The 26,454-nt window shown below is 40.8% G+C and overlaps 1 protein-coding gene and 1 long non-coding RNA gene across 12 annotated transcripts in view; one reads left to right on the forward strand and one right to left on the reverse strand.

Annotated features, from left to right (window-relative positions):
- Positions 1-26,454, forward strand: part of LOC119956020 (serine-rich coiled-coil domain-containing protein 2-like) — a 643,754-nt gene that overhangs the window by 276,430 nt on the left and 340,870 nt on the right. For all 11 annotated transcript variants that reach the window (XM_038782737.1, XM_038782731.1, XM_038782738.1 and 8 more), the window contains one exon: positions 9,255-9,384. In XM_038782737.1, the coding sequence (XP_038638665.1) occupies positions 9,255-9,384 (130 nt within the window). The remainder of the gene's footprint in view (positions 1-9,254; positions 9,385-26,454) is intronic.
- Positions 920-18,593, reverse strand: LOC119956022. Its single transcript, XR_005458576.1, has 4 exons — positions 18,517-18,593; positions 9,278-9,490; positions 2,315-2,521; positions 920-989 (listed from the first exon to the last, which is right to left on the reverse strand). It is a non-coding gene; the product is annotated as an uncharacterized LOC119956022 (long non-coding RNA).

Genomic DNA, 26,454 nt, shown 5'->3' on the forward strand with positions numbered 1-26,454 from the left:
TTGCCCGAGAATTTGAATTGTATAATAGCTATATGTGTACTTCACTCGTACACATTCTGAGTCAGAAGCTGGAAGGTTGTTGCAGGACTTGAGGACACTTCAGGGCTGCAATAAATGTTGAGCTGATAATTGTCAGCCTGTTCAAATGGGTTTGAAAGATCCCATGGCACTTTTTCAAAGAAGAGTGGGATGCACTTCTGGAGTTTTGGCTAACACTCATTCTGTGAACACAACTGTCAAATGGATTAATTGGTCAATGATTTTATTGCTATTTATGGGATCTTGCTGTGTGAAAAATGGCTTCTGTATTTGCCACAACTCTTAGCGCACAGACCTTGACTGTGAAGCATATTTGGGGATATGCTGAACAGTTCGGAGCTAAAATATTGTAGTTTTAAAATTAGTTGTATAGTCATGTCTGACGAAATAAGGGAGAGCAGCAAAGTCAGATAATGTAGTTAAAACATTTGCAAAATAATTTAATTTTGTTATGGAACAGGCGAATGGCAAATTAATGATGTTGCATATAAATGTGAACTATTACATTGTCTCAGCCAGTGTGTGAGATAAATGGAATTGAAATAACCCAGTAGGGGTTGGAAAGTAAGAGGCAAACCAGTTTTTATGTCTAGACAATATGATAAAGGAATTCATAAAGAGAATAGGATGCTTCAATGTTTAGCTCAAAGTATAGAACGCCATTGAGTTATACTGATACTTAATAATGCATCAGACTGAAAGCACCGTCTCCAGTTTTAGTCATGTCGCAATAAATAAATTGGAGAAGGTGCAGGTCGAGGAATAATAATCTTTATTATTGTCACAAGTTGGCTTACATTAACACTGAAATGAAGTGACTGTGAAAAGCCCCTATTTGCCACACTCTGGTGTCTGTTCGGGTACACTGAAGGAGAATTCAGAATTCCCAATTCACCTAACAGCACGTCTTCCAGGACTTGTCGGAGGAAACCGGAGCACCCGGAGGAAACCTACGCAGACACGGGGAGAAGGTGTAGACATCGCGTTAATAAAACTGATATCACGTGAAACAAGTGAGGTATGATGAAAGATGAGGACAAAAACAGATTTGCTCACAATTATCATAGCCCATCTCTCTCAATTATCATAGCCCATCTCTCAATTATCATAGCCCATCTCTCTCAATTATCATAGCCCATCTCTCTCAATTATCATAGCCCATCTCTCAATTATCATAGCCCATCTCTCTCAATTATCATAGCCCATCTCTCTCAATTATCATAGCCCATCTCTCAATTATCATAGCCCATCTTCTCAATTATCATAGCCCATCTCTCTCAATTATCATAGCCCATCTCTCTCAATTATCATAGCCCATCTCTCAATTATCATAGCCCATCTCTCAATTATCATAGCCCATCTCTCTCAATTATCATAGCCCATCTCTCTCAATTATCATAGCCCATCTCTCAATTATCATAGCCCATCTCTCTCAATTATCATAGCCCATCTCTCTCAATTATCATAGCCCATCTCTCAATTATCATAGCCCATCTCTCTCAATTATCATAGCCCATCTCTCTCAATTATCATAGCCCATCTCTCTCAATTATCATAGCCCATCTCTCTCAATTATCATAGCCCATCTCTCTCAATTATCATAGCCCATCTCTCAATTATCATAGCCCATATCTCAATTATCATAGCCCATCTCTCTCAATTATCATAGCCCATCTCTCTCAATTATCATAGCCCATCTCTCAATTATCATAGCCCATCTCTCAATTATCATAGCCCATCTCTCAATTATCATAGCCCATCTCTCTCAATTATCATAGCCCATCTCTCTCAATTATCATAGCCCATCTCTCTCAATTATCATAGCCCATCTCTCAATTATCATAGCCCATCTCTCTCAATTATCATAGCCCATCTCTCTCAATTATCATAGCCCATCTCTCAATTATCATAGCCCATCTCTCTCAATTATCATAGCCCATCTCTCTCAATTATCATAGCCCATCTCTCTCAATTATCATAGCCCATCTCTCAATTATCATAGCCCATATCTCAATTATCATAGCCCATCTCTCTCAATTATCATAGCCCATCTCTCTCAATTATCATAGCCCATCTCTCAATTATCATAGCCCATCTCTCAATTATCATAGCCCATCTCTCAATTATCATAGCCCATCTCTCTCAATTATCATAGCCCATCTCTCAATTATCATAGCCCATCTCTCACAAATATATCAGTGCTTCCCTTACACCTTTTGAGTTAGTTTGTAGAATGCGGTAATTTTTACATAGGAATATGCAGCACAATTCTGACCTGACTGAGTGCAGCTTCATTTCAACATCACTCAAGAAGCTTGTTGCCACCTAGGGCAAAGCAGCCTGCTTGTTTGGCGCCCATCCACCATTGATTCTCTCCACCACCGGTGGGCAGTGGCAGCCGTGTGTACCATCGACAAGTTGCACTGCAACAAGTTGCCAAGGTACCTTCTATAGCACCTTCCAAACCCATGACCGTGATAACCTAGAAGAGCATGGGAATTAACTTTTTTTTTAAATATAATTTTTATTGGAATTTTTTACAGAAAATATAAAACATAACGACAAACAATGAAATGCAACAAAATAACCCATAATAACTGTAACCCCCCCAGACCATATGTATCCCATCCCCCCACCCCCCAACCCCAATGAACAACAAAAGAACTTAAAAATAAATTAAAATTAAATAAACAAACAGTCATTGTCCGCCCCCCCCCTTTTCCCTCCCCCCCCTTTTCCCTCCCCCCCCTTTTCCCTCCCCCCCCTTTTCCCTCCCCCCCCTTTTCCCTCCCCCCCTTTTCCCTCCCCCCCTTTCCCCCCCCCCCCCGGGTTGCTGCTGCTACTGTCCCTGTACCCTATCGTTGAGCCAGAAAGTCGAGAAAAGGTTGCCACCGCCTAAAGAACCCTTGTACCGACCCTCTCTGGGCTAATTTTACCTTCTCGAGCTTAATGAAACCCGCCATGTCATTGATCCAGGTCTCCATGCTTGGGGGCCTCGCATCCTTCCATTGTAGCAAGATCCTTCGTCGGGCTACTAGGGACGCAAAGGCCAGCACACCGGCCTCTTTCGCCTCCTGCACTCCCGGCTCCACCCCAACCCCAAAAATCGCGAGTCCCCATCCTGGCTTGACCCTGGATCCCACCACCCTCGACACCGTCCTCGCCACCCCCTTCCAGAACTCCTCCAGTGCCGGGCATGCCCAGAACATATGGGCATGGTTCGCTGGACTCCCCGAGCACCTGACACACCTGTCTTCACCCCCAAAGAACCTACTCATCCTCGTCCCAGTCATGTGGGCCCGGTGCAGCACCTTGAATTGGATGAGGTTAAGCCGCCTTCACAACTATGCCAATTGGGGGTGGGTAGTAAATGCTGGCTTTATCAGAAATGCCTGCATCTTCAGAATGAACTAAAAAAATGTTTTAAAAACATAGATTCAAGATAGTCAAAATTAAATTGACTGTTCACTCAATAAGTGCTTCTAGAATAATCTACCAAGTAAGTGAATGTAGGCATATTTATTAGGATGGTTCAATATGCAACTGAATTCTATAATGGTAGGGTTAACTGAATTGAACTTTGCTAGGTTAATGACTTATGTGATGCATAGTCCTGATGTTGATCCCTATGGTACAACATTAACTCTTGACTCCCAACTTTTAATCTGCGCCTAACTACCCAATGAAAGAATATGCTAGTGTCTTAAGTCTTCACGTTCTTTTCTTGGTTTCTAGTCATATTGTCTAATTCACGGGTTACAGAATGTTTACAGCACAGCCTTCTGGAACATTATGTCTGTGCCAGTTCTATGCAAGATCAATTCACCTAGTGCCACTTCCCTGCCTTCTCCCCATAGTGCTTCAATTTTCTTCTTTTCAAATAATGAGCCAATCTTAATTTGACAGTCACAATTGAATTTGCCTCCAACACGGTGTCAGGCAGTGCATTTCAGACCCTGAACACTCAGCACATCAAAAAAATCCCTTCCTCATCTTGTCTTTGCTGCTTTTGGCAATTACATTTAATTTGTGTCCTCTGATACTTGAACTTTTTAACCAATGGAAACAGTTTCTCCTTATTCATTATTCATTAATACATGTCTGGAAAAGCAGGCATCCTAACAACATACCCTGGGGAACTCTAATAAAAACCATCCTCCAATCCTATTTTGAAACTCCTGTTACATTTTAGCATATTTGTAACGTTGGCATGTTGAGGTTCCTGATTTTGAATAAGCTCATTCACCTTTCAATCATGAAAGATATTAATGATAATATTCTTTTTTATCGTATGATTTAGACTTTAGGATCCTTGTTCTTAATTTTAGTTAGTTTAATTTGTTTGTTTTTAGTATATGAAACTTTGACCTGTAAAATACCTTGCTATAAAGAAGTCCCCATGAGTAAAACTTGTAGAAATTAAGTTTAACGTTTCTTACATTTAGTCTGTTGTATATCATTCACTGTATGGTTGCTGGTTATTGGTGTTTTTGTGAATTCTTGGTAGCATTTGAAGTAAAGAATTCTATTGGGATTAGCAGCAGAATTTAAATCATGTCAGATTCCTCAAATTTCTTCGAACTAGACAGTTGGGCATCGGGCTCATCACCTGATTTTTCACCCCACGTTCCTTGCAGGATGCCTACCAAATACCCCAAAATTCACCAGGTCCGAGTCCGCTTTCTCAGTCTACAGCAGGCCTGTGAATGGAGGGCAAAAGTAGGAAATGGGATTGATGCTACATCAATTTGATGTTGGGTTGCATTACTATGCAACATACTAATTTCAAATCAATCTATATACCTTTACAGAAACAAGGGCCATATTCAGAGGATTTAGCCAATAGAAAAATTTATGTTTTGACTTTGGGGCATCTCCTTTAAAGCTGATTGGTTGAGAGAGCATGTATTCACGTGATGAGGCAATATGTAAGTGCAGTAATTTAACAGCGGTTTTGATCTGTCATGTAAGTATATAATGAACTGACGTGATAAGCCTGGGTCTTTCACCTTAAAATGAGATATTTCCGAAGAAAGCTCTGATAGGAGGAAGAAAGTACGTCCACAGCAATAACAAGATGATTATTGGGCAGGTGTTTTGGAAGGGGAAGATTAAGTGTGCCAAAGGGCCTTCATCATCAGAATCTATCTTCTAGTATTTCATGTTCACATGAGTGAGGCAATTGTATCTGTAATTCAATTGACATGCAAAGTGCTTTTCATTTTGCAATGCAGTTGAGGAGTCTGTGGGCAGTTTATGATAGTAGCAGAGTCCAGGCACTGGCTGTGATGTTTTGTCTACCTAACCAACATGTGCGTTACTGATGGAACAACAGCCTCAGTTCAGCTGACTGGGAAACAGAGTCTGATAATTAAAGATGTATAAACAAGATAAACAAGGAAGCTTTCACACAGTTCTAATTGTGTTGTTTATACAGAGTAACACAATGTTCTATTTCTATTAAACCCGTGGAAGCCTGGAAAACATCTTTTCTCATGAACGCCTCCTGTGGAAATATTAAAAATTATGAAATGTGGAAGCTCTGTAAAATTGAACAAAGTAGATTTGCTGTTTAAAATGCTGAATGTTAGCCCTGGTCATATTGAATAGAGGCATGACAGGCCATGTGGTCTACTCTTGCTCCGATCTCTTGAGTTCTGATAGGGGCTGGTTTAGCACAGCGGGCTAAACAGCTGGCTTGTAATGCAGAACAATGCCAGCAGCGCGGGTTCAATTCCCGTACCAGCCTCTCTGAACAGGCGCCGAGGTGTGGCGACTAGGGGCTTTTCACAGTGACTTCATTGAAGCCTACTTGTGACAATAAGCTATTATTATTATTATTATCCTTTCAGCTGCCTCAATATTTGGCAGATTGATTGTTAAAGATACTGTTGTTTTTCCTGATTATGCTGCTATAATTAAACATTCTGTGTAAATGCAAGTTATTGTCCATAGTCACCCCAGCTACAGCCTCCAGTTCTAGGAAGGTACCAGGTAAAATTGTCATTTAAAAAAAAATGCAAATACACAGCTGTTGGTCTAAGCAGTTAAAGAAGTCTCCTTTTTCTGGCACATGCTGAGTACAAAGACTGTTGGACCACACAGCATGATGACTGCATGTTTGACGGGGAAGAAATTACCCATATTGTTCCATACCTCTTAAGAACAATCTAACTCTAATGTCCTTTCTATAATTTTTTCACGAGTGGTGTTATATCTAATTTTTACAAGATCTGATTGAAAATCACAATCTTTTCCTTCCATGGTTCAGTGTCAAAACTAATTTAGTGCTCTTCACTACTCTGGTTGTTGATTATTTCATGGATAAATAATGTGCCCCTGCTTCTTGATGGGATGGAATCAAACTCTTTGAAGTTAGTTTTCATGGTTGTCAGTCAGAGGAATCATAGTCTTTCTTGAATTGGGGTTGCCATTGAATTCTCTGGAGAATAAGTCGGCAACAAAGCTGCAGTTGCATGATTATTTTGTCTTTGAATAATTTTTTCCTTTTCATATATAAGTGTCACTGGCAAGACAATATTTATTTCCACCTTTGGGTGTCTGAGGGCTCTGAGAGCCAAACACCTGCTCTAAGGATGTAGTTCTATATTAGCCAGATAGGATCAGAATGATGGTTATCAAATAATAACAGCAAACCAGTAGTGTTCTAAAGACAATCTTGCACCTTTTCATGGTTTACACCCGCAAATTACTGGATTAGTGGATTTTGATTTCTCGATTTGAATTTGAGACCTCTGGGTCAATAGTCCAGACCGCAATCGTTAGGCTATTCAACTGCAAAACTAATGAATATGTTTAGAAACCATTCCAGAATCACAGATTTGTTACAGCACTGAAGGTGCCTCCTAATGCTGACTCTCCCATTGAGTAATTCAGTCAGTACCATGTTCTACTTTTTACTGGTAGCCCATTGCAATCCGATTCCCTGTGAAAGCCTCGTTTGAATCTGCATCCACCACACTCTTGGGCAGTGCATTCCAAGTGGGAAAATGTCACCGTGTATCTTCTTTGCTCCTTTTGCTAATTACCTTAAATTATTTGTGCCCTCTTGTTCTCAATCCTCCCAACAGTGAGTATAGCTTCCTCCTATCTACTGTGTCCACGTCCTTCATGATTGCGATCAAATCTCCTCTTGTTTTCTGTTCTCCAAGGGAAGCAGTTCCAATTTCTCCAATCTGTCTATATAACCCTCCTTTAGTGCTTTCATATCTTTCCTAGAATGTGGTGCCGAGAACTGGATGCAATGCTCCAGTTGAGGGCAGACCAGTGTTACACAATTTGTAACATTTTTCCCCCTTGCTCTCTGTCCCTATTTATAAAGCCTAGGATACGATATTCTTTATTAAATTTCCTTTTGACTTGCCTTTCCATCTTCAATGACTTATGCACACATACACCCATTTATGCAGATCTACAGACACTCATTTATACAGATCTATACTGATGATCTGAAGAAAGGTCTAGAAATAAACCTTAAGCTAACATTTGTTTTGGTTCCAGAAGAGATTTTATTAACAAACTAAGAACAACAAAAAAAAGGAACAGGCCCTTTGGCCCTCAAGCCTGCGCCGACCATGTTGCCCTAAAACGTCGAACCTAAAACCTACATTTCGGGGTCCCTATTCCTCTATTCCCAACCTATTCATGTATTTGTCAAGCCGCCCCATAAATGCCACTATCGAACCTGCTTCCACCACCTCCAGCAGGAAGTTCCAGACACCCACTACCCCTACCCTCTGTGTAAACAAAAAAACTGCCCTTGCACCTTAAACTTATGTCCCCTCGTAATTGACACTTCCACTCGGTGGGTGGGGTGGGGGGGGGGGGGGGGGGGGCTTCTGACTATCCACTCTGTCCATGCCCCTCATAATTTTGTACTCTTCTATCAGGTCACCCCATTACCTCCACCGTTCCTGTGAGAACAAACCCGAGTTATCCAACCTCTCCGCCTGGCTAATACCCGCCATACCAGGATACATCCTGGTAAAACTATGCAAACATGGGAAGTATGTGCAAACTTCACACTGACAGTGTCCCAGAGTCGGGATCGAACCTGGGACCTCGGTGCCATGAGACAGCAGTGCTAACCACTGCGCCACCATGCTACCACCCAAGCCCTACTCTTTGGTGAATACTGATGCAAAGTACTCATTTAATACAGCGCCTATTTCCTCTGGCTCCACACATAGTTTCCCTCCCTTGTCCCTTAGTGGGCCAACCCATTCCCTTGCTACCCTCTTGCTCATTAGTTACGTGTAAAAAGCCTTGGGATTTTCCTTAATCATTAATTTTTGTGACCCCTTTTAGCCCTCCTGACTCCTTGCTTAAGTTGCTCCCTACTTTACTTATATGCCTCATGGACTTTGTCTGTTCCCAGCCTTCTAACCCTTACAAATGCTTCCTTTTTCTTTTAGAGTCAGCTCACAATATCCCTCATTATCCAAGTTCCTGAAGCTCGCCATTTGTGGAGACCAGTATGAACTGGCTCTCCCTCGGGGTCTCCGAGGCCAGTTTGTACTGGTCTCCACAAGACTTTGTGTCCATTCTGGAATTTGGGTCAATTATTAATTTAAATGAATAATATACACGTGCAGACATCAGATTAATGTATGAGCTGTCTTAAGAGGTGGAGGAAAGAGAAGGGATGTGCTAGATTTTCTAAATTGAATAAGAAAGACACTAAGTATGTGCACAATTCTATGCCTCAATGGTGAAGGTTTAATTTCAGTTTTTGAGTTCAAATGCATTAAGATTTAACAACTGTAACTTTTTAAAGCAGTTCAATTTGTTTGAATTTGTGGAGATGTGAATCTGTGCAACTGAAACACAACTGCCTCATTGACGTCTAGTGCCCACACCAAGGATAATCCATTGCAGCGGTCCTGCCGTGCCTGTATTACCTGTGGAATCCAGCATTATTTCAAGATGATCAAACAATTTTAAATAAATAGTAATTGTGAGTTCCTTTAGACTCTGTTTCCTTCAAACAGAAGATGATCTGACTCTAGTTTAATTGCAGAAAACATAAATAGAATGGAAAGGACTCTCTTTGATGTGTCTTTATTTGTGACCTGTCAAATTTCTCAAGAAGCTTTATGATCAAGCTTGGTGTTCGGTGAATTAGAATGGAATGCCGATGTAACAATAACACCACTAGATATTATTCCTCATTTTTTAAATATCCTTTTCTTCAGAGGCATGTGAAAGTATGGCTCACCTGGAAAGATCAGAGAGAGGAATGAGGAACCAAGGGTTCTGGAGGAAGAGATATCCACGCTGGAGTGGACAGGAGCAGTATCACCATGGAAACAGTGAAACACAAAGGTATGCTTTATTGCACAGAGGGAAAAATCATCTTGGTGGGACGAAGATAAGTTTTCCCCGGGATAGAAGATTTTTCTCGGTTCAATTCTATTTGTTGTAGTTAAAACTGAAATACAAAGAGCAAGTCATAAAAATCCAATTATAGAGCTGGATTATCACTGGTAGAGATCAAATTTAAGCTTGGCTCAGATGATACCATCTTGACATTCTGATATTGATTATAAGTTGTATAATTAAGGTTTGGCATGTCTGTTACGTGAACAGAATCAATGGACAAGTGAACATTGGGGTCAGTGAGTTTTCCCACTTCTGTCATTTATGGTTGTCCTGTCTCTTACAATTTTAAAATCAAATCTGGGATGAGTTCAGTGTTGAAGTTTGTAGAATCAGTGTCGTCACATTGTGAATGGCGGGGTGGGAATTTGTCTCGAGCATATGTTTAATAAAATTTGTTCACAAGGAAGCCACCGATTTGTAAGTTAGTGCTTCAAGTGAAAACTTTGAAAATGTGTGCATTTGAAGCAAAATGTTGACAACGCACTTCAGCTTTATCCTTACTGTACGCATTCATCAAGTGAACGCAGATATGGTTGTGTACATTTCTATCACTTCTGTACATGGTGTTTTTCATCTTTTCCTAGCCATTAGGTGGACTGCAAGAAAAATCCAAGGTGACTGGTCCTCTGCATATTTTTGTCTTTCAAAGTCTCTGTGACAAACCTTCTTGTCAGCATCTACTCACAATAGCACAATGATGTTGGGAACCTACATGAGAGCTAATAGATGCAAACACAGTTTTGTACAACTCAGTTTTGACTTTCAAGTTTGACCTCCAAGCGACTCCAAATTTTCTTAAAATAATCTTTGATACTGAATCACATAAGAAGCTATCTCATCTCTCTCCGTATACAAAGCTGCAGTTGGATTTCTGGACTATCTGTTTTTATTTCCCAAAGGAAAATCATTCCTAAAGTGTAATTGTGATGTCCAATCCTACTGCGTACATTAAATTGTGCAGCAGAGTGCATGCTGTGTTAGTTTAACGTAGGCACGACTGAGACCCAGAGAGACGTGCACATTTGTATCCTGTTGTTTTTCTGCAGGCGTTTAAATTGAATTGCAATAGAAGGAATCACGAATTGCTTATCTGAGATAAGGTTTGGCATGGAAGGTCCATCGTGGGCATTCTGAGATCCCAAAATTTAAAGTGGACTATAACGTTTTAAAGTGCAATTCAGTGAGGCTAACAGATTGCACCGATTTATTTGGCTACCAGTTGAGATTGTAGAGATGCTTCATATTGCCATCATCTTCTTTCAAAACTGTTTTCTTCACATTATTAGACTACTTTGAGAGTCTGAGAAACAAATGTAGAGATGAGTTTTATATTGGTTTATGAGATCTGTTATGTTCTGATTATCTGATTAAATAAAAAGAGCTATAATAATATACCACTACTTTCACAGTAGTTGGGCGCAGGTTTGTTTTTATGCTACATTGCAGAGTATTTGTCTACTCGAACCTTTCATTGAACCTACTTTTAAACAGCAAATTATTTTTACTTATTGAAGGGCAGGGGATTAAGACTTGATTTGCACCTACTACCATCCCTATTAATATTCAGACAAATAATTATTAACACTTCCCCTGCTACAGTTTGATGTGTTCAAAGACTTGATATCTAGTGACTATGAGCTACAAAAGCCACAGAAATTTAATATATTACCAGCAGCCATTTACACTCCAATGTCAATGTGAAAAAGGCTTTCAGACACTATTTTGACTTAAATGCAGCTATAACAATGGAGTAAACCGGGTTAATTCTAATTCCAAAACACTTGTGTATGCTGACTGATAAAGATTGCAGGCTTCCTTTATTTATCTCATTCATTAGTGTCATCCAGAAGTACAATTCAATTGCTTGCAACAAAACTGTTAAATCATTCCAACATGGTACTGTAGGTAATGCCATGTATATATAGATTGCCGACTTAAATATGGAAGGATTATGTCTGATACTTTGGAGTGGTTTTGAGCAGCAAGACCTGACCTCAATGCTTAATTATCAGGGGAATAAACCGATGAATGGTCCGTTTCTGTGATGTGGCATCCTATAATTTGTACCACAAAAATCAGGGGAAATATTTAAATATTAGAATTAACTACCTGATTACATCAGTCAAAATGTGCTAAAACAGTTCAGAAATTCACTTTGCCTAAATTTTCATCAATCCCTCAAATAGGTGACATTTCTTCAGTATTATTCCCATCACTTTGGACTCTTTCCAACAGCCGGTACAGACTCGATGGGCCGAATAGCCACCTTCTGCACTGTAGATTCTATGATTCACTTTGGATTTCCTTTGTTCTCTTTTGTAGCATCTTAGTACACAGATTTTTCAACAACAAAATCCCCATCCAGTCCATCCAGCTTGCCCCATCCACACATGTTGCAACCTCCGCACCATCAATCACCCATTCTCCTACCTTCTACCCTTTCCACCCCATCAATCATAGTTTCCAGGGAATAGACAGAAAGAACCTCGGGCCATTTTAGGAAAACTGGAAAATAATTTTCTCACTTCCAAAGGCAATTGAGTCATCTCCAGGCGATTGCAGTGACGTTTCAATCATCCCAATTAATCTTCAACTAACTCTCAGGAACACACAAACTCCCCTTATATTTCCAGTGAACCCGTACTCGCCACAGACTTTGGATTTATTTCCAGGGATTGGTAACTCTTGGTTGAAGCCACTATTTCATAGAATCATAGAATTTACAGTGCTGAAGGAGGCCATTCGGCCCATCGAGTCTGCACCGGCCCTTACAAAGTGCACCCTACTCAAGCCCACATATCTACCCTATACCCATAAACCAGTAAGCCCCACTTAACTTTTTTGGACACTAAGGGGCAATTTATCATGGCCAATACACCTAACCCGCACATCTTTGGACTGTGGGAGGAAACCGGAGCACCCGGAGGAAGCCCACGCAGACACGGGGAGAACGTGCAGACGCCGCACAGACTGTATGAAGATACTGCGCTTTTCCTTATTCTTAAGGAACCCTTGGAATCCTTAAAAGCAATAAACTTTTGAGATTAAACTATACCTCATTACACCAATTTTACTTGCTGTGTTCTAATAGGGTTCCACCCAGGAGCACTCATTAGTGAACTGGGATTTGGACTCAATCGATTAATGCACCATGTGGTGTAGTAATGAGCCATAAAGATAAGGAAGGATACAGGTTCACTCGCTCTTCAGGGAGAAAAATTAACTGATAAACAGTCTCACACCTAAAGATAGTTTCTATCCTTGAGTTGAAATAGGAGAGCGTTACATTTTATACAGTTTATCTGAGTGTAATGAGTTGGAGCAGCTCCAAACCTTTATAATCCTGATTGCCAAATTGATGTAAATTTGAAATTCTAAATTAATCCTGAATGAAGATTGGTGCAAATTAGATGCTTCAGCATTTGTGCATTAGAAAAATACTCAATTAAGACTTAAATAAAATTTTAACTTTTGCTGAATTTATGAGAAATTCAAGCATTGGTTAATTAAAAGGTTTCTGCACTCTGAGATAATATATATGAAGGCTAAGACTTTCCTAAATTATGTGCAGAAGTCTCTGGAGTGGAAACTGAACCCAGGCCTTCTGACTTGGAGACAAAAGTGATATCATTAACTCGTGGTTATATAAGACGTTGACCATATTCTCTGGTTTACCAGGTGTAGTGCCGTTGATATCCAAATATTCTATCTGGCATTTGCCTGACACACCCCAAGGTCACTTTTTAAAAAACTATGTCAATCTTCCAAATATGGAGAAAGGAGAAATATTTCATTTGAGAGATGAAATTTATGACGAGTTTACTGATTTCAAATTCACCCTAGAATTACGCACACTGTTACAATTGCCTGGGTTCACATCGGAAGTATTTGAACAGTGGATGACATTACTCAATCAAAACCTCTCATAATTTTGAACAACTCTATAAATCATCTTAACTTCCTCTGCTCCAAGCAGAGCAGCCCCAGGTTCTCCAATGTCTCCACATAACTAAAGTCCCACATGCTATGATCTTATGATCCCGAGTGCCATTCCAGTAAATGTTTGTACGCTCTCCAAGGCCTCGACACCCTTGCTGAAATGAGGTGTCTAACTGAATTGAACACAGTCATCTCGCTTGGGCCTTAGCCACTGTTTTATTCAGGTTTCTGTGTTATTTCCTTGCTCTCCTGTTTTATGTTTCCTCAGCTAGTTCGTGGCTTGCTTAGTCCTATAAAATGGCTCATTTGTTTAACACAGATTGTAAATTTAAAATGGTGTACATAGCTTTTAAATTCATGAGGTTAGAGCACAGATGACCTTAATGCAACCTGTCCAGGTTCTGATGATCTGATCTGGTCATTTCATTTTATTGGCTGATGAACACACACGACGGCAGTCAGTAGGCTCATAACATTTTTAGACTGTGATATTCAGCAAAGTTATTATTTTTTGAAGTATTGGCAAATTATGGCCCATTGCATTTTGTAGCGTTTTGCTCCGTATTAAAAGTGACTTGAGTTCTTCATTTGGAGCTTTTCTCTGTAGAGCGCCATTTTCAAGCCATTGATGGTGCATCTTAGCTGCATGCTTTTCTAACCCACTTGATATCATATCAGCTCATTGTACCCTATAACATTTCTCAAACTAAAAGCTTCGCTATGTGTATTAATAACTGAAAGGAGGTGTAGTCCCTTGCCCTGTCTCTGCCAGAGTGTTGCTAATACCACAGCATGCAAGTTGGCGTAATTGGTGCCGAGCAGCAAGAGCGACTTCTGTGCCAATAAAAGTCTCAGCAGTCGATTTTCTGAAATTATTACAGTTGGTCTGCCCCATTGTGCCATGGAACGGCATTCTGAGCATGTTCTACAAGTCAGGATCCATGATAATTCAGAGCAACCATGCATGTAATTAACCCACCTCTCTCTAATGCTCCACAGAGAATGGCAGCAGAAAGGGCAAAGCTATGTTTTATTCTTTCGCAATTCAGTAGAAAAGCCCAGGCTCAATAGTATTATCTGCTTTGCATTTTCAGGTGACTAGTTTTTCTCATAATGATCTTCAATATATATCAAGTATGTACATGATATTTAATAAGCAGGTTATGTAAAACTCAAACAAACAGAATGGATAAATAGGAGTAACTGGCGCATCGTAATGAAATTATACAGTTATGTTAATTATATTGTGTCACTGAAACATTTATGACTTTATAAATATAGGAATTCTGAGCTTGGAGTACCACTTTAAACTCCAACACTGGGTTCTTTTAAAGTGAAATGTTTTGTTCTACTTTAGATGCATTTATTTATCTGATGATCTTTGTGGGTGTCTTACATGGACCAAAGCCTATTGATGACTTGTGATGACATAACCTTCTGTTATTTTATGGTTCGTAATGGCATTTATTGCTTTCAGTTCATCAAACAAAGTGATCTGAGTTGCTTGGGGGATTGATGTTCGATCAAAGCCAAAGGTGCCTGTGGAAAATTTGCTTAATACATTTTTTAAAATATTTTTATTCTCCATTTGCACATTTTCTCCCAAATTTTCTCCCACCAACAATAAACAGTAACGAATATAATGTCAATCCCCATATCAACAACAACAATCCCATCCTCCCACCAATCCCCAGACATTGGCCCGCATGTTAACATAAACAAATAACAAAAAGGAATCGGGAATCACCCATAGTCACCATTAACACATACAATTCCCACCCCCACTAATGTTCGATGTTATCCAATTCTTGAAAGTGCATAATGAATAACACCCATGAATTGTAGAGCCCCTCCATCCTTCCCCTCAGTTCAAACTTAACCTTCTCAAGAGTCAAGAATTCCAGCAGGTCCCCCTGCCACGCCAGGGCACAGGGTGGAGAGGTAGATCTCCATCCCAACAGGATCCGCCTTCGGGCAATTAACAAGATGAAGGCTACAACATCTGCCTCCGCATCCGTTTCCAACCCCGGCTGGCCCGAATTTGGCCTCCCGAAGGCCCGGGTCCAGTTTCACGTGCACTACTTTAGAGATTACCCTAAAAACCTCCTTCCAGTAATCCTCCAGCTTTGGACAGGACCCAAACATATGCATGTGATTAGCGGGGCCATCACCCCGCAACGTTCACACATATCTTCTACTCATTCAAAGAATCGGCTCATCCGCGCTCTCGTGCGGTGTGCTCTGTATACCACCTTCAGCTGTATAAGCCCCAACCTCGCACATGAGGTGGAGGCATTCACGTCCGGAGCACCTCACACCAGAACCCCCCCTCCATACCCTCTCCCAACTCTTCCTCCCATTTTGCTTTGATCCCTTCCAGGCTTCTCCTGATCCAAAATAACTCCGTAAACCACCGACACTACCCCCTTCTCCAGTCCCTCTGTCGTTAGCACCACCCTCAGCAATGTGGAGGCCGGCTCCACTGGGAAGCTCTGTATCTCCGTCCTGGCAAAATCTTGCACCTGCATGTATCTAAACGTTTCCCCCTGCTCCAGCCCATACTTCCCTTCCGGCTCCTTCAATCCTGCAAACCGACCCCCAAGACACAAATCTTTAATGTCTTAATCGCCTTCTCCTCCTATTTCCGAGAATTTGCATCCCACTTCCCTGGGCTCAAATCTGTGGTTCCCCTGAATCGGCATTTCTCTTGGCCCTGCCCCAACCCGAAGTGTTGGCGAAACTGCTTCCAAATTCTCAATGAAGCTATTATTACTGGACTCCCTGAGTATTTCCCCAGGGCCATCAGAAGCAGCACTGTTGCTAGCACCTTCAATCCCGACCCCCTGCACACTCTGGCCAACTTCCCTTCGCATATGAACGAGGTAATCATTCCTTAAATCTCTCTTTAAAAAATGCCTTTGGCAGGAACGTCTGCAGGCATTGTAAAATAAACCGAAATCACGGCAACACGTTGATTCTAACAGCCTGTACCTGCCCGACCAGTGACCGAGAGAGACCATCCCACCTTGCCAGATCAGCTATACACTTCCTACTTTAATGGAAGGCTTATTTGTTTCATTTCAAATAGTTTAACATCTCTGTTAAAATAGCAGAAAACAAATATACAAGCACATTAAACCTGTAAGGTGGCTACTTGTGATAAATTCAAACACTTCCAGTATTTGGACTCCAATGTCACAAACTATAAATCTGTGGCTCACATTTTTAGAATTAATTTGTGCTACAACTCTTGATTGAAACCCTCATTAGTAATTACTACCACAAAGTTCTGACAGTCTTGTCTACTGTTTGTGATATATTGTATATCAGCTGGAGAATTCGGTCCACTATTAAGTACCACAATTTTTAGGAAGGTTGTAGAAGTCTTGGAAAGGGTGCAGGGGAGATGTACTACAATGGTGCCAGGGCTGAGGGATGTCACTTATAAGGAGCGACTAGAGAAATTAGCTTTTCTCCTTAAAGCAGGGGAGATGAAAGATTTACTGGAGGTAAAAGTATGAGAGGTGAACATAGGAATTGGGAGCAGGAGTAGACAATTCAGCCCTTCGAGCCTGCTCCGCCATTTAATCAGATCATGACTGATCTCTAATTTTGTAGAATAAATAAGGAGAAACTGCATTTCCACTGCATATATTATATATTTGGGATAATTGGCAAATTTACTCGGAATGAGACGGGAATGTTTTATGTTGTGATTTGTTCTGATCTGGAACATGCTGCCTGAAAGGGCAGTGGAAGCAGATTCACTGGTAACCAAGGTTATTGGGTGAATACCGGAAAAGGAAAAAAAATTACCGGGCTATGGGAAGAGAGCAGGAGTGTGCGATTAGTTGGATCACGCTTTAAAGAACCAGCACAGGCATTGTGGGTTGAATGACCTCCCTTGCAGCGTGATTCCAAGTCTTTATTGTAATCTTCTTTGCAGCTGATTTATGGTTTGTCCTTAATAGGTCACAAACATTTGTGACCATCACTAATTGCTACGTGCTTTTTACTGATATTTTATTTGGCAGTAATGTCATATCAGGTCTTTTATGTAATTATCCGCCACATCTGTCAACATAAAATCAGCGCTTCGATTGTAGGTTTCTCTTTTAGTCAAAACCCAATGAAATGGCTTTGCAGATAATCTCTCTCTTATATTTAGATTTGTCGAGAAGCTTCACATGCCAGATTTTACTTCACAAAGAGCATAAAATGATAAGTGACCAAGTGTGTCAATATTGTAAATGATCTAATCACCAGAGTGACATGCGTATCATGTCAGTAGGTTTTGATCATGTTAACATTGCAACGATTGGAGTAACAAAGTCAAATCTCATGAATCTGGAAATGACATTGTGCACAGAATAGCACATCCACCGGATGTAGCTGACCAGTGGTTTGTGCGGATTTAATTGGTTAACAACAGCAGCACCCTGCGCATATTTGAGTCCCTTAAGCCTGGCCAGTTAGCAATGTGTTTTGTGGACTGGTGAGGGAGGTACAACACAGTGGGGAATGTCCAAACTCCATGTTGGATAAATCAGTACAATCTTTGTGAATTACTTGGTAGCTTAGCTTGGAGATGCTTAAAAAATATGATGGATTTCAGTGCAGCATAAATTACCTGTGCAGGTAAATCTGTGTTTTTATGAAATTAGTTCGGTTATTCCGTAAAAAAAGAACATTCATTAAAACTGCCATTGTGTAGTTGACTGGTTCACTTATGCACAAAACAAATGGTAAACTGTGCTGCTCGTGCTTGCTATCAGAAGGTTCAGGTTTAGAGTCAAATGACTGGAATTTACCTCCACTGCGGCATGTTTAATACAGCACGGCAATCTGAAGTACTGAACATTTGTCAACCCCGACATACTACAGGACTATGAATGGCCTTAAAATAAATTAATTAGGAGGGAATCAGAAAGAGAAAGAAAGAAGCAGAGGGAATGTTGACTTCCGTGACTTCTGTGTGCCTTGTCGCAAGCAGTTGGTTATTGAACAATATCAAACAAGCCAAGTCTGTCTGTCTGGAAAACCGGCATTTCTAGTAAATTGGTATTGTATACATGCAGGATTTACTTGTATAAAGACAGAAATTCACCATGGAAATAAATCGCTCTGAAAAATTACCTTTTTCTCACAACACTTTCTCCTCCTTTTCTGTGCCTTTGTTGCATCGCAGACTGATACCAGCCTTTTTTTCGTTTCTCTCCTAGCTCCTCCTACAAATAAAAGGATAAATAATGGATTCTCACTGGCCTCTGCACCAAGATTTCAGCTGCTTTCTTACTGCTGAAGTTGTATTTTAGATTCTGGATTGCAGACAACCTTGAGCCAGTTTCTAGTGTAAATATTGTCAAATGTGACCCTCCTTATCAGGCACTGGACACATGGATCCAAATTTAAAATGGGAGCTGGCGGTCAACAGGAGCAATGACAACGCCAGCAGTAAATGTGACTTAGCTGCAATGTTGGAGAATCTCAGGAAATCAAGTTTCCAGTTGGGCAGCTTCACTGTCCACATAGTGCAAAGTGGACACTTAGTTATGGACAATTACAGCAGAACCTCATGGTGATTCTTTTGTTTACAGTGAGCACTTCCCATCATAGATTGAAACAATTTAATATTGGAAGGTAACATACCAGTAACATACCAGTAACATACCAGGTAACATCCCGTACCAGCCTCCCCGGACAGGCGCCGGAATGTGGCGACTAGGGGCTTTTCACAGTAACTTCATTGAAGCCTACTCGTGACAATAAGCGATTTTCATTTCATACTGTCCATGTGCTCGTTATTTTTATGAGTTTTGTTGGGTCTGTACTTGTGTGAAAGCATTGGACAAAGTGAGACATGTGGAACTTGAACAGCTCTGGTAAAAGACTCCACTGTCGAGACCAGTTCCTGTTTAAAACTGAGCAAAAATCATTGTGATCAAACTGAGACATCTCTGACTTGGACAGGCTCAGACTAGGGAATTATAGGAAAATTATGATTGGGTTCCATTAAGTCTATGCCTCAGATTTCATTTTATTTTGTATTTGTTATTTCCTGGAATGTAACTTTTGTGAATTAATATAAACTATTTTCTGCAGTATTTGCCTTTGCGAGTAATTCATCTCACTCCCAAAGCCTGTTCACATACTTAAAGGCACAGTTCAGGTGTGTGATGGAATACTCTCCACTTCCTTGGTTCAAGATGGAACATAGAACATTACAGCGCAGTACTGGATGAGTGCAGCTCCAAACAACACTTTAAAACTTGACACTATCCAGGACAAAGCAGCCTGCTTGATTGGCATCCCTTCCACAAACATTCACTCCCTCCACCAATGAACATGACCAGCTGTGTGTACCATCTTCTGCACTGCAGGAAGATGCGCCAAGGATCCTAAAACAGCACCTTCCAAACCCATGACCACTGCCATCTAGAAGGATGAGGGCAGCAGATACATGGGTACACCGCCTGGAGGTTCCCCTTCAAGCCACACACTATCCTGACTTGGAAATATATCACTGTCCTTTCACTGTCGCTAGCTCAAAATCCTGGAACTCCCTTGCTAACAGCCCAGTGTGTGTACCTTCACCACATGGCCTGCAGTGGTTCAAGAAGGGGCTCACCACCATCTTATCTTCTCAAGGGCAGTTAGAGATGGGCAATAAATTCTGGCCTGGCCATCAAAGCCCACACTCCTTAAATGAATTTTTTAAAAAGTTGCTCATTTCTGTTGAAAATCAAAATTCCCCTATGAAAGTGTTAATGGTTGAGGTGGTCCCTGAGAAAGTGCTCCATTTACAGGGATCTCACAACTGGATGAGTATCTCAGTTGACAGGTTGGTTATACTGTAATTTTCTGTATCTGTACATAATCAGGTAACTGAAATGCCTGCAATTTTCATTGGCTTGAGGAATACTTTTATTAACAGCCTTAACTTGCTGAATGATTGAAAAAAATTACTGGCGGATCACACATGTCACCTTTTGTGCATCATGGCTGACATCAGTTAATTTGGCACAACCCCATCAACGCTCGAGGCTTCTCTTGCGTACGGAATGTTGATGCAGAGTTAAGGTGAAATATTGGTCACCAATTATGAGATAAACTTAAGTGTTGAAATTTTTTTAAAAAATACTTCAATTCAGGGACTCCCCAATAATCCAAACAAGTTCTTTGAGTTGCGTAAACAGCTGTCTCCTGTTTAAACACAACATCTTTTGACAAGTAACTCCACACAAGAATTTGCCATTGAAAACTTGAGCTTGAATATGAAGCGTGAAGTTTATCTATTTTACTCACTGCCACTGCAGACTCTCAAACTCTGTTTTCATGTTTTCCTCCGTATTTGGCATATCCTCCTGTTGGCTCCTCACTTGTGCTGAAGCAGCACTTGGCTTCTCTGAAACTGCACTTGAGAGAAAATTGTGTAAATACCAATCTACAAGTATTCCTTTAGAGAGAAAAGAAATCTGTTTGCTGGCAGAGTTGGCAATATACCCACCTGTTCTGTCACTCTGCAGGTGGTAACCTTTAGGCCTCTGATAATGTACTGTACTGTCTCTGGTATCCGTGTGACATCTTTGGCAGAAGTATGTATTATCTGCTCAATCTCTTGCAATGTCGTGGCAGATTATATTTTGGTTATTCTAATTTCTCAGTATTGTACCTGGCAGAATTAAAGGTTGACCATACATGCTAATTGCACTGTGACTTTAATGAAGACCTGCCTGTAGAAGGATCATATTATCTTGACCAGAAACTTGTGAAAGTGCTTCGCCCTCAATGAAATATCCTGAAATAAATTGTGTTAATATGTAAGTTAATACAGCAACCATTTTTAAAGCAGGAAGATCACACAATAAGATAATTTCCAGTTAACTGTTTGTTGGTAGTGTTAATTGAGGGAGGAATGCTGGCCAAGGCACCAGGAGGACTCCTTGATCTTTCCTGGGATCTTCAACAACTACCAGAACCAGCAGAACTAACCTAATATCATATCTGAAGAAGAAGCAATCCCTCAGCATTGCACTCAATTCTCAGCCTACCTTATACACTCAATCACAGTTGAGTCTTAAATCCAAACACCTGATGAGCTGAGAGTATTGTCAACTGATGTAAATTGTAACACACTGGTGAATTGCAACTATTCTAAGTCAAGGGGCAAACTACAAATGGCATTGAGAATGGAAAGATAACTTTCAAATGGTATTTTGATTTGTGCCTTTTATTAATTGTTTTCCTATAAAGACCCTGAAATATTAGGGACTGCAGTTTCCTCAGTCTGGGAATATTTGTTCTTATGTCTTCATTTTTTTTGTTGAAACCTATTATATCGCTATTATATTAATAACCGTTCAGTATGTTTTTCTTTCTGCACTGCACCTTGAGGACTCCGTGATCTGATTTCCAACATTGCAGTGGACACTAACAGGATTAGACTTGAGCTTCAGGACCAAGGACTGGACCAAATTAGGGCCCTGAGCCAGATTGGCAAAGTGAGTTTCCCAGAGATGGTCAGTGGCTTCCTGATCGACTGTCTCTACATTCACTGTTGTGTTAATAACAGTGGGCAGGCTTCAGACGCTGCCAGCCCAGTCACAGGAAGTGGGTAGCACTTAGTGAGGTAGACAGGAGACTGTGAAGCTGCCCTTGCAGGCATAAATTTAAACATAATTTAGGGAAGGTAATAGGTTTCCCTGATCGGAGAGGAAAGCACTCTGAGCGACTCATTCATGGCCTTGGCGTTAAACCACATTCCTTTCCAACCATGGAAACATCCTCAGTGGCCACTCCCTGCCAGCCTCCAAGTCCACCATCCTTGGACTAGTAGAATCCTGCCATTGATGTTCTAATCCAGTTTGAAAAACATTATATTTACTGATGGGATTGTTTATTTCCATGTATGTGAAGGTTCAGTTTACAAATAAAAGGAAATCTCTTGAATTGTCGACCTCAGTTTTCCGATCGTGTGCTAGTTCAAACTCATTTAACAGTTTACCTTTGATATTATGGTCACAAAAATGTGCATGGGGCGGCACAGTGGCGTAGTGGTTAGCACTGCTGCGTCACGGCGCTGAGGACCCGGGTTTGATCCCGGTCCTGTCATATGGAGTTGGCACATTCTCACCGTGTCTGTGTGGGTCTCGCCCCCACATCCCAAAAGATGTGCAGGGTACGTGGATTGGCCACGCTAAATTACCCCTTAATTTGGAAAAAAAAAGATTTGGGCACTTTGAATTAAAAAAAAACCTGCATGAAAACTCTTCATTAAGATTATGAATTCCATTTCTAGAAGTGGTACTCATTTTTGGTTGAAGGATCTCCTTTTAACTGGATTATTAATCCTATCTAAATTATAATCCTGTATAATTTTCAATACTTGGACCAACATTCTTTTTGGCAGCCTTCCTTGAGTTTATGTAATAATAGAAGCCATTCAAATTGATCATGGCTGATGTACTTGAACACCGTTTTCCTGCATCCATCCCCATATCCTTTGATGTTTTTAATATCTAGAAATCTATTGTTCTCTGTTTTGAATATATGCAATGACCGGGCCTCCACACCACTCTGAGGTAGAATATTCTAAAGATTCATCATCCTCCAAATGAAAAAAATTCCCCTCATCTCGTCCTAAATGGCCGGCCCCTGAGACTGTGACGCTGGTCTACAATCCTCAGCCACATGAAACATTCTTCCTGCATCTACCCTGTTGAGCCCTGAAAGAATTTTGTACACTTCGTTGTGATCACCTCTCAAACATTTAAACTCGAGCGAATATAGGTCCAGTATTTTCCATCTCTCCTTAGGGCACAATTCAGCGAACCCAGGAATTAATATTTAAATATTTTAAACACTCCCCTCTCAAAAAACCTGAACTTTGTTGACCCCGAGCATCAGTGTTGGCAACAGGGGGTCTTCATTCTCACTCCCAGCACTTTTCCAGGCATGGGGTGAGACTCTGCACTACACATGTGGTGATCACACTCTGCTCCCAGCTCTGGGAAGTCTCTTTGAAGCCCCAGGGTAAAGGCTAATTCGGAGGGCTCCTGTTTCTAGGAGTGCTGTGATACAGCTGCTGTTTTGTGAAGTGTGGATGTATGGGCACTATTCCCAGCATTGCAACTTCTCTATTTCATTAATACTGCCGTGTTGAATGGAGGGGTACTTGTTTGTGGGAAAAAGTCCGAGTAGATTGTTCCGTGTTGCTGGTTTGTCCCTTCCTGAGAATACAGTTAATGCACTTGCCTGTTGTTTTTGTCATGGATCATGTGTTAGCCCCAATTTGGGGGGTGGGGGTGGAATAGAGGAGAAAAAAAATCTGCAAATGTAATTAAGATATATTACACAATACAGTGATCTTTACATGTTTTATCTCCCAAAACAAAGCTCTTCTAATTTCTTTTGAATGTTCGTATTTACAATCTTGATGCTCAGCTTCAGAGCAGCTTTCCACACTGTATCACGGCAGTAACGGCAGAGTAGCTATAGTACAACCCCAATAAATTCCAACGATGCAGATGATGTGAAATATCATGTTGACTTAATTGTTGTTGGTGGAGTTAATGCAATTACAGCCATCTCTGATTCGACAATTCTGCATTAGTGATATCCTGTTGCATTTTAGTTGCACTATAGCTGCTGCTGCCAAGAGATGAATTTTTCAGGTTGTAGGCTCACAAAAAGGATATACTATTTTCACACATGAAGGACCCTGACTTCTTTCAAAACTACATGAGCCCGTGTGTATAGTCAGATAGTTGCACTGTTGTGATGCAGTGTGTAAATACCCATGTGCTTCAAGGAATGGAAGAAGGTGCTAAACCCTGTTGTGCCAAACTGCTGTAATCTAATGGTCTGATTGAAGTAACCTCATTGTGATTCACACCCTGCGCCTGGTCGCAATAATCGGAAGATTAAAGGAAAAGCCACTTTTATTGAATATACAGTTTACCAGATAATCGTTTGTAGCATTTCATTTGCTTTTTCAGCAGCTGTTGTCATGATATGCAAACATGCAGCTAATGAACACATAGAATAGGACACGACCAATGAGCAGTCAGGACACTCGGGTGGTATCTCACTATGAAAGGGATGAGGCACTCACACCCCGCCCCTTTCCACAGACCAACATCTACAGAGCGAGACAGGGTGTATCCTCAGCATCACACCCCAGCACGTGGCTTAGAGCAAGGCTGGTTCAGTTAGACTGAGTTACTACATTTAGATTAGCAGAGAGTCGAACTCATTGAGAACTGTGCTAATAGTTCAATAAAACACATTGAACTCACTTCAAAGTCTGGAGCATCTTTTACTCAAAGCTGCATCAAGTGGCAGCTTGTGTTATTCTAAATTACATAACACAACAGCTATTTCAAGAAGTAAATATTACTTTTGTTTCCTGGGACTAACAATATCAGTTATTTTGTGAATTAGAAATAATATCATGACTAGGCTTGCAAAAAAAAAAAAACAATTCTGGCTTCCGGTCTTTAGTTTCAGCAAAACCTACTGAACTCGACATCAGAATCAGTTGAGGTTAAGAATTGTTGAAGATCTGTGCCATTTTAACTCGTGAATTGGGGTTTTGTTCTGTGCTCGGGCCACAAATTGCAACAATGCTGTCGCAGTTTCTGACCAACCAATCGGACTATTAGTCTGTAGCTTGGCCACACAGGACAGCTGGAATACATTGAATGATATTTAATACATGCAAGCATTAGAATAAAGATCAGTCCAGGTTCATAGTTGTGGCTATTTCCATGTAGAGATATACGGAGTTCTAAATTTTGAACAAATAAAATTCTATTTTCTATCATTTTAGGTTGGTTTAAATTGAAATTTAAAAGCAATTTCCTTAAACCGAAAATGAAATAATTGAAAAACAATCTCATAACTTGAGGTTGTAGGTTATATACCTTGTGCAGCAACAAAACTCGAGTCAGTAAATATGAGAATTGAGAATTTATAAGACCAGTTTTCTCCCCTGAGTGGATTTACCCAATAGTTATAAAGTTGATGTGAGTTAGTTCAGCTGTGACAGCTTGAGTATAAATGCAGTCTCAATGCGTCTGAGCGAGATAGACGAGACTGCCTGAAGGAGAAATCTCTCTGCTTTGTTCTGGATACAAATCCTGCCATGACGCCAGGCTTACACTACTCAAATTTAGTGTTGATGTTAAATGGAAGCAATTTGTGCCAATACTGAACTTAATTAATTGCTCAGTTCATTTTTGGGTGTTGATATCAGGCCTGTGCCCCAGAGTCCTTGTATATTATTCACAGTATAAATTGCTGCCTGCCGGATGGACGGTCTCTCCAATATGCCTTTAATGTGTTGCTCACAGACCAGAAGAAAGGTTTTGGTGCAGAAAGAGGCCACTCAACCCATTGTGCCTCAATTAAAAACATTATTATTTTTATCTCTCATTATATTTTGCACTATCTTGCTGTATGCAATTTTGTGTTGTGTTTCCTACCAAACAACAGTTGCTACATTGCACGCTCTGCAAACTTTCTTTATCTACATGTTGACCCGTTTACCCATCTCAGAAAAATGCAGTGCAGAAGGGCCCTTCGGGCCATCGAGTCTGCACCGCCGCATAAAAGGCACCTGATCTGCCAATCCTAATCCCATTTGCCACTTGGCCCATAGCCTTGAATGTTAAGACGTGCTAAGTGCTCATTCAGGTACTTTTGAAAGGATGTGAGGCAACCCGCTTCTGCCACCCTCCCAGGCAGTGCGTTCCAGACCGTCATCACCCTCTGGGTAAAAAAGAATTTTCCTCAAATTTTCCCTGAACCACCCTCCTCTGACCTTCAACTTGTGACCCTCGTAACTGACCCTTCAACTAAGGGGAAGAGCTGCTCCCTATCCACCCTGTCCATGCCCCTCATAATCCTGTACACCTCAATCAGGTCACCCCTCAGTCTTCTCTGCCCCAGGTCAACATGTTGATAAAGGAAGTTTACAGAGTGTAGAATGTAGCAACTGTTATTTAGGAGAAAACAGCCCCAGCCTATCCAACCTCTCTTCATACCTTAAACGTTCCATCCCAGGCAACATCC

The sequence above is a fragment of the Scyliorhinus canicula genome, chromosome 22, assembly GCF_902713615.1.
Source record: "Scyliorhinus canicula chromosome 22, sScyCan1.1, whole genome shotgun sequence".
Lineage (NCBI taxonomy): Eukaryota > Metazoa > Chordata > Chondrichthyes > Carcharhiniformes > Scyliorhinidae > Scyliorhinus > Scyliorhinus canicula.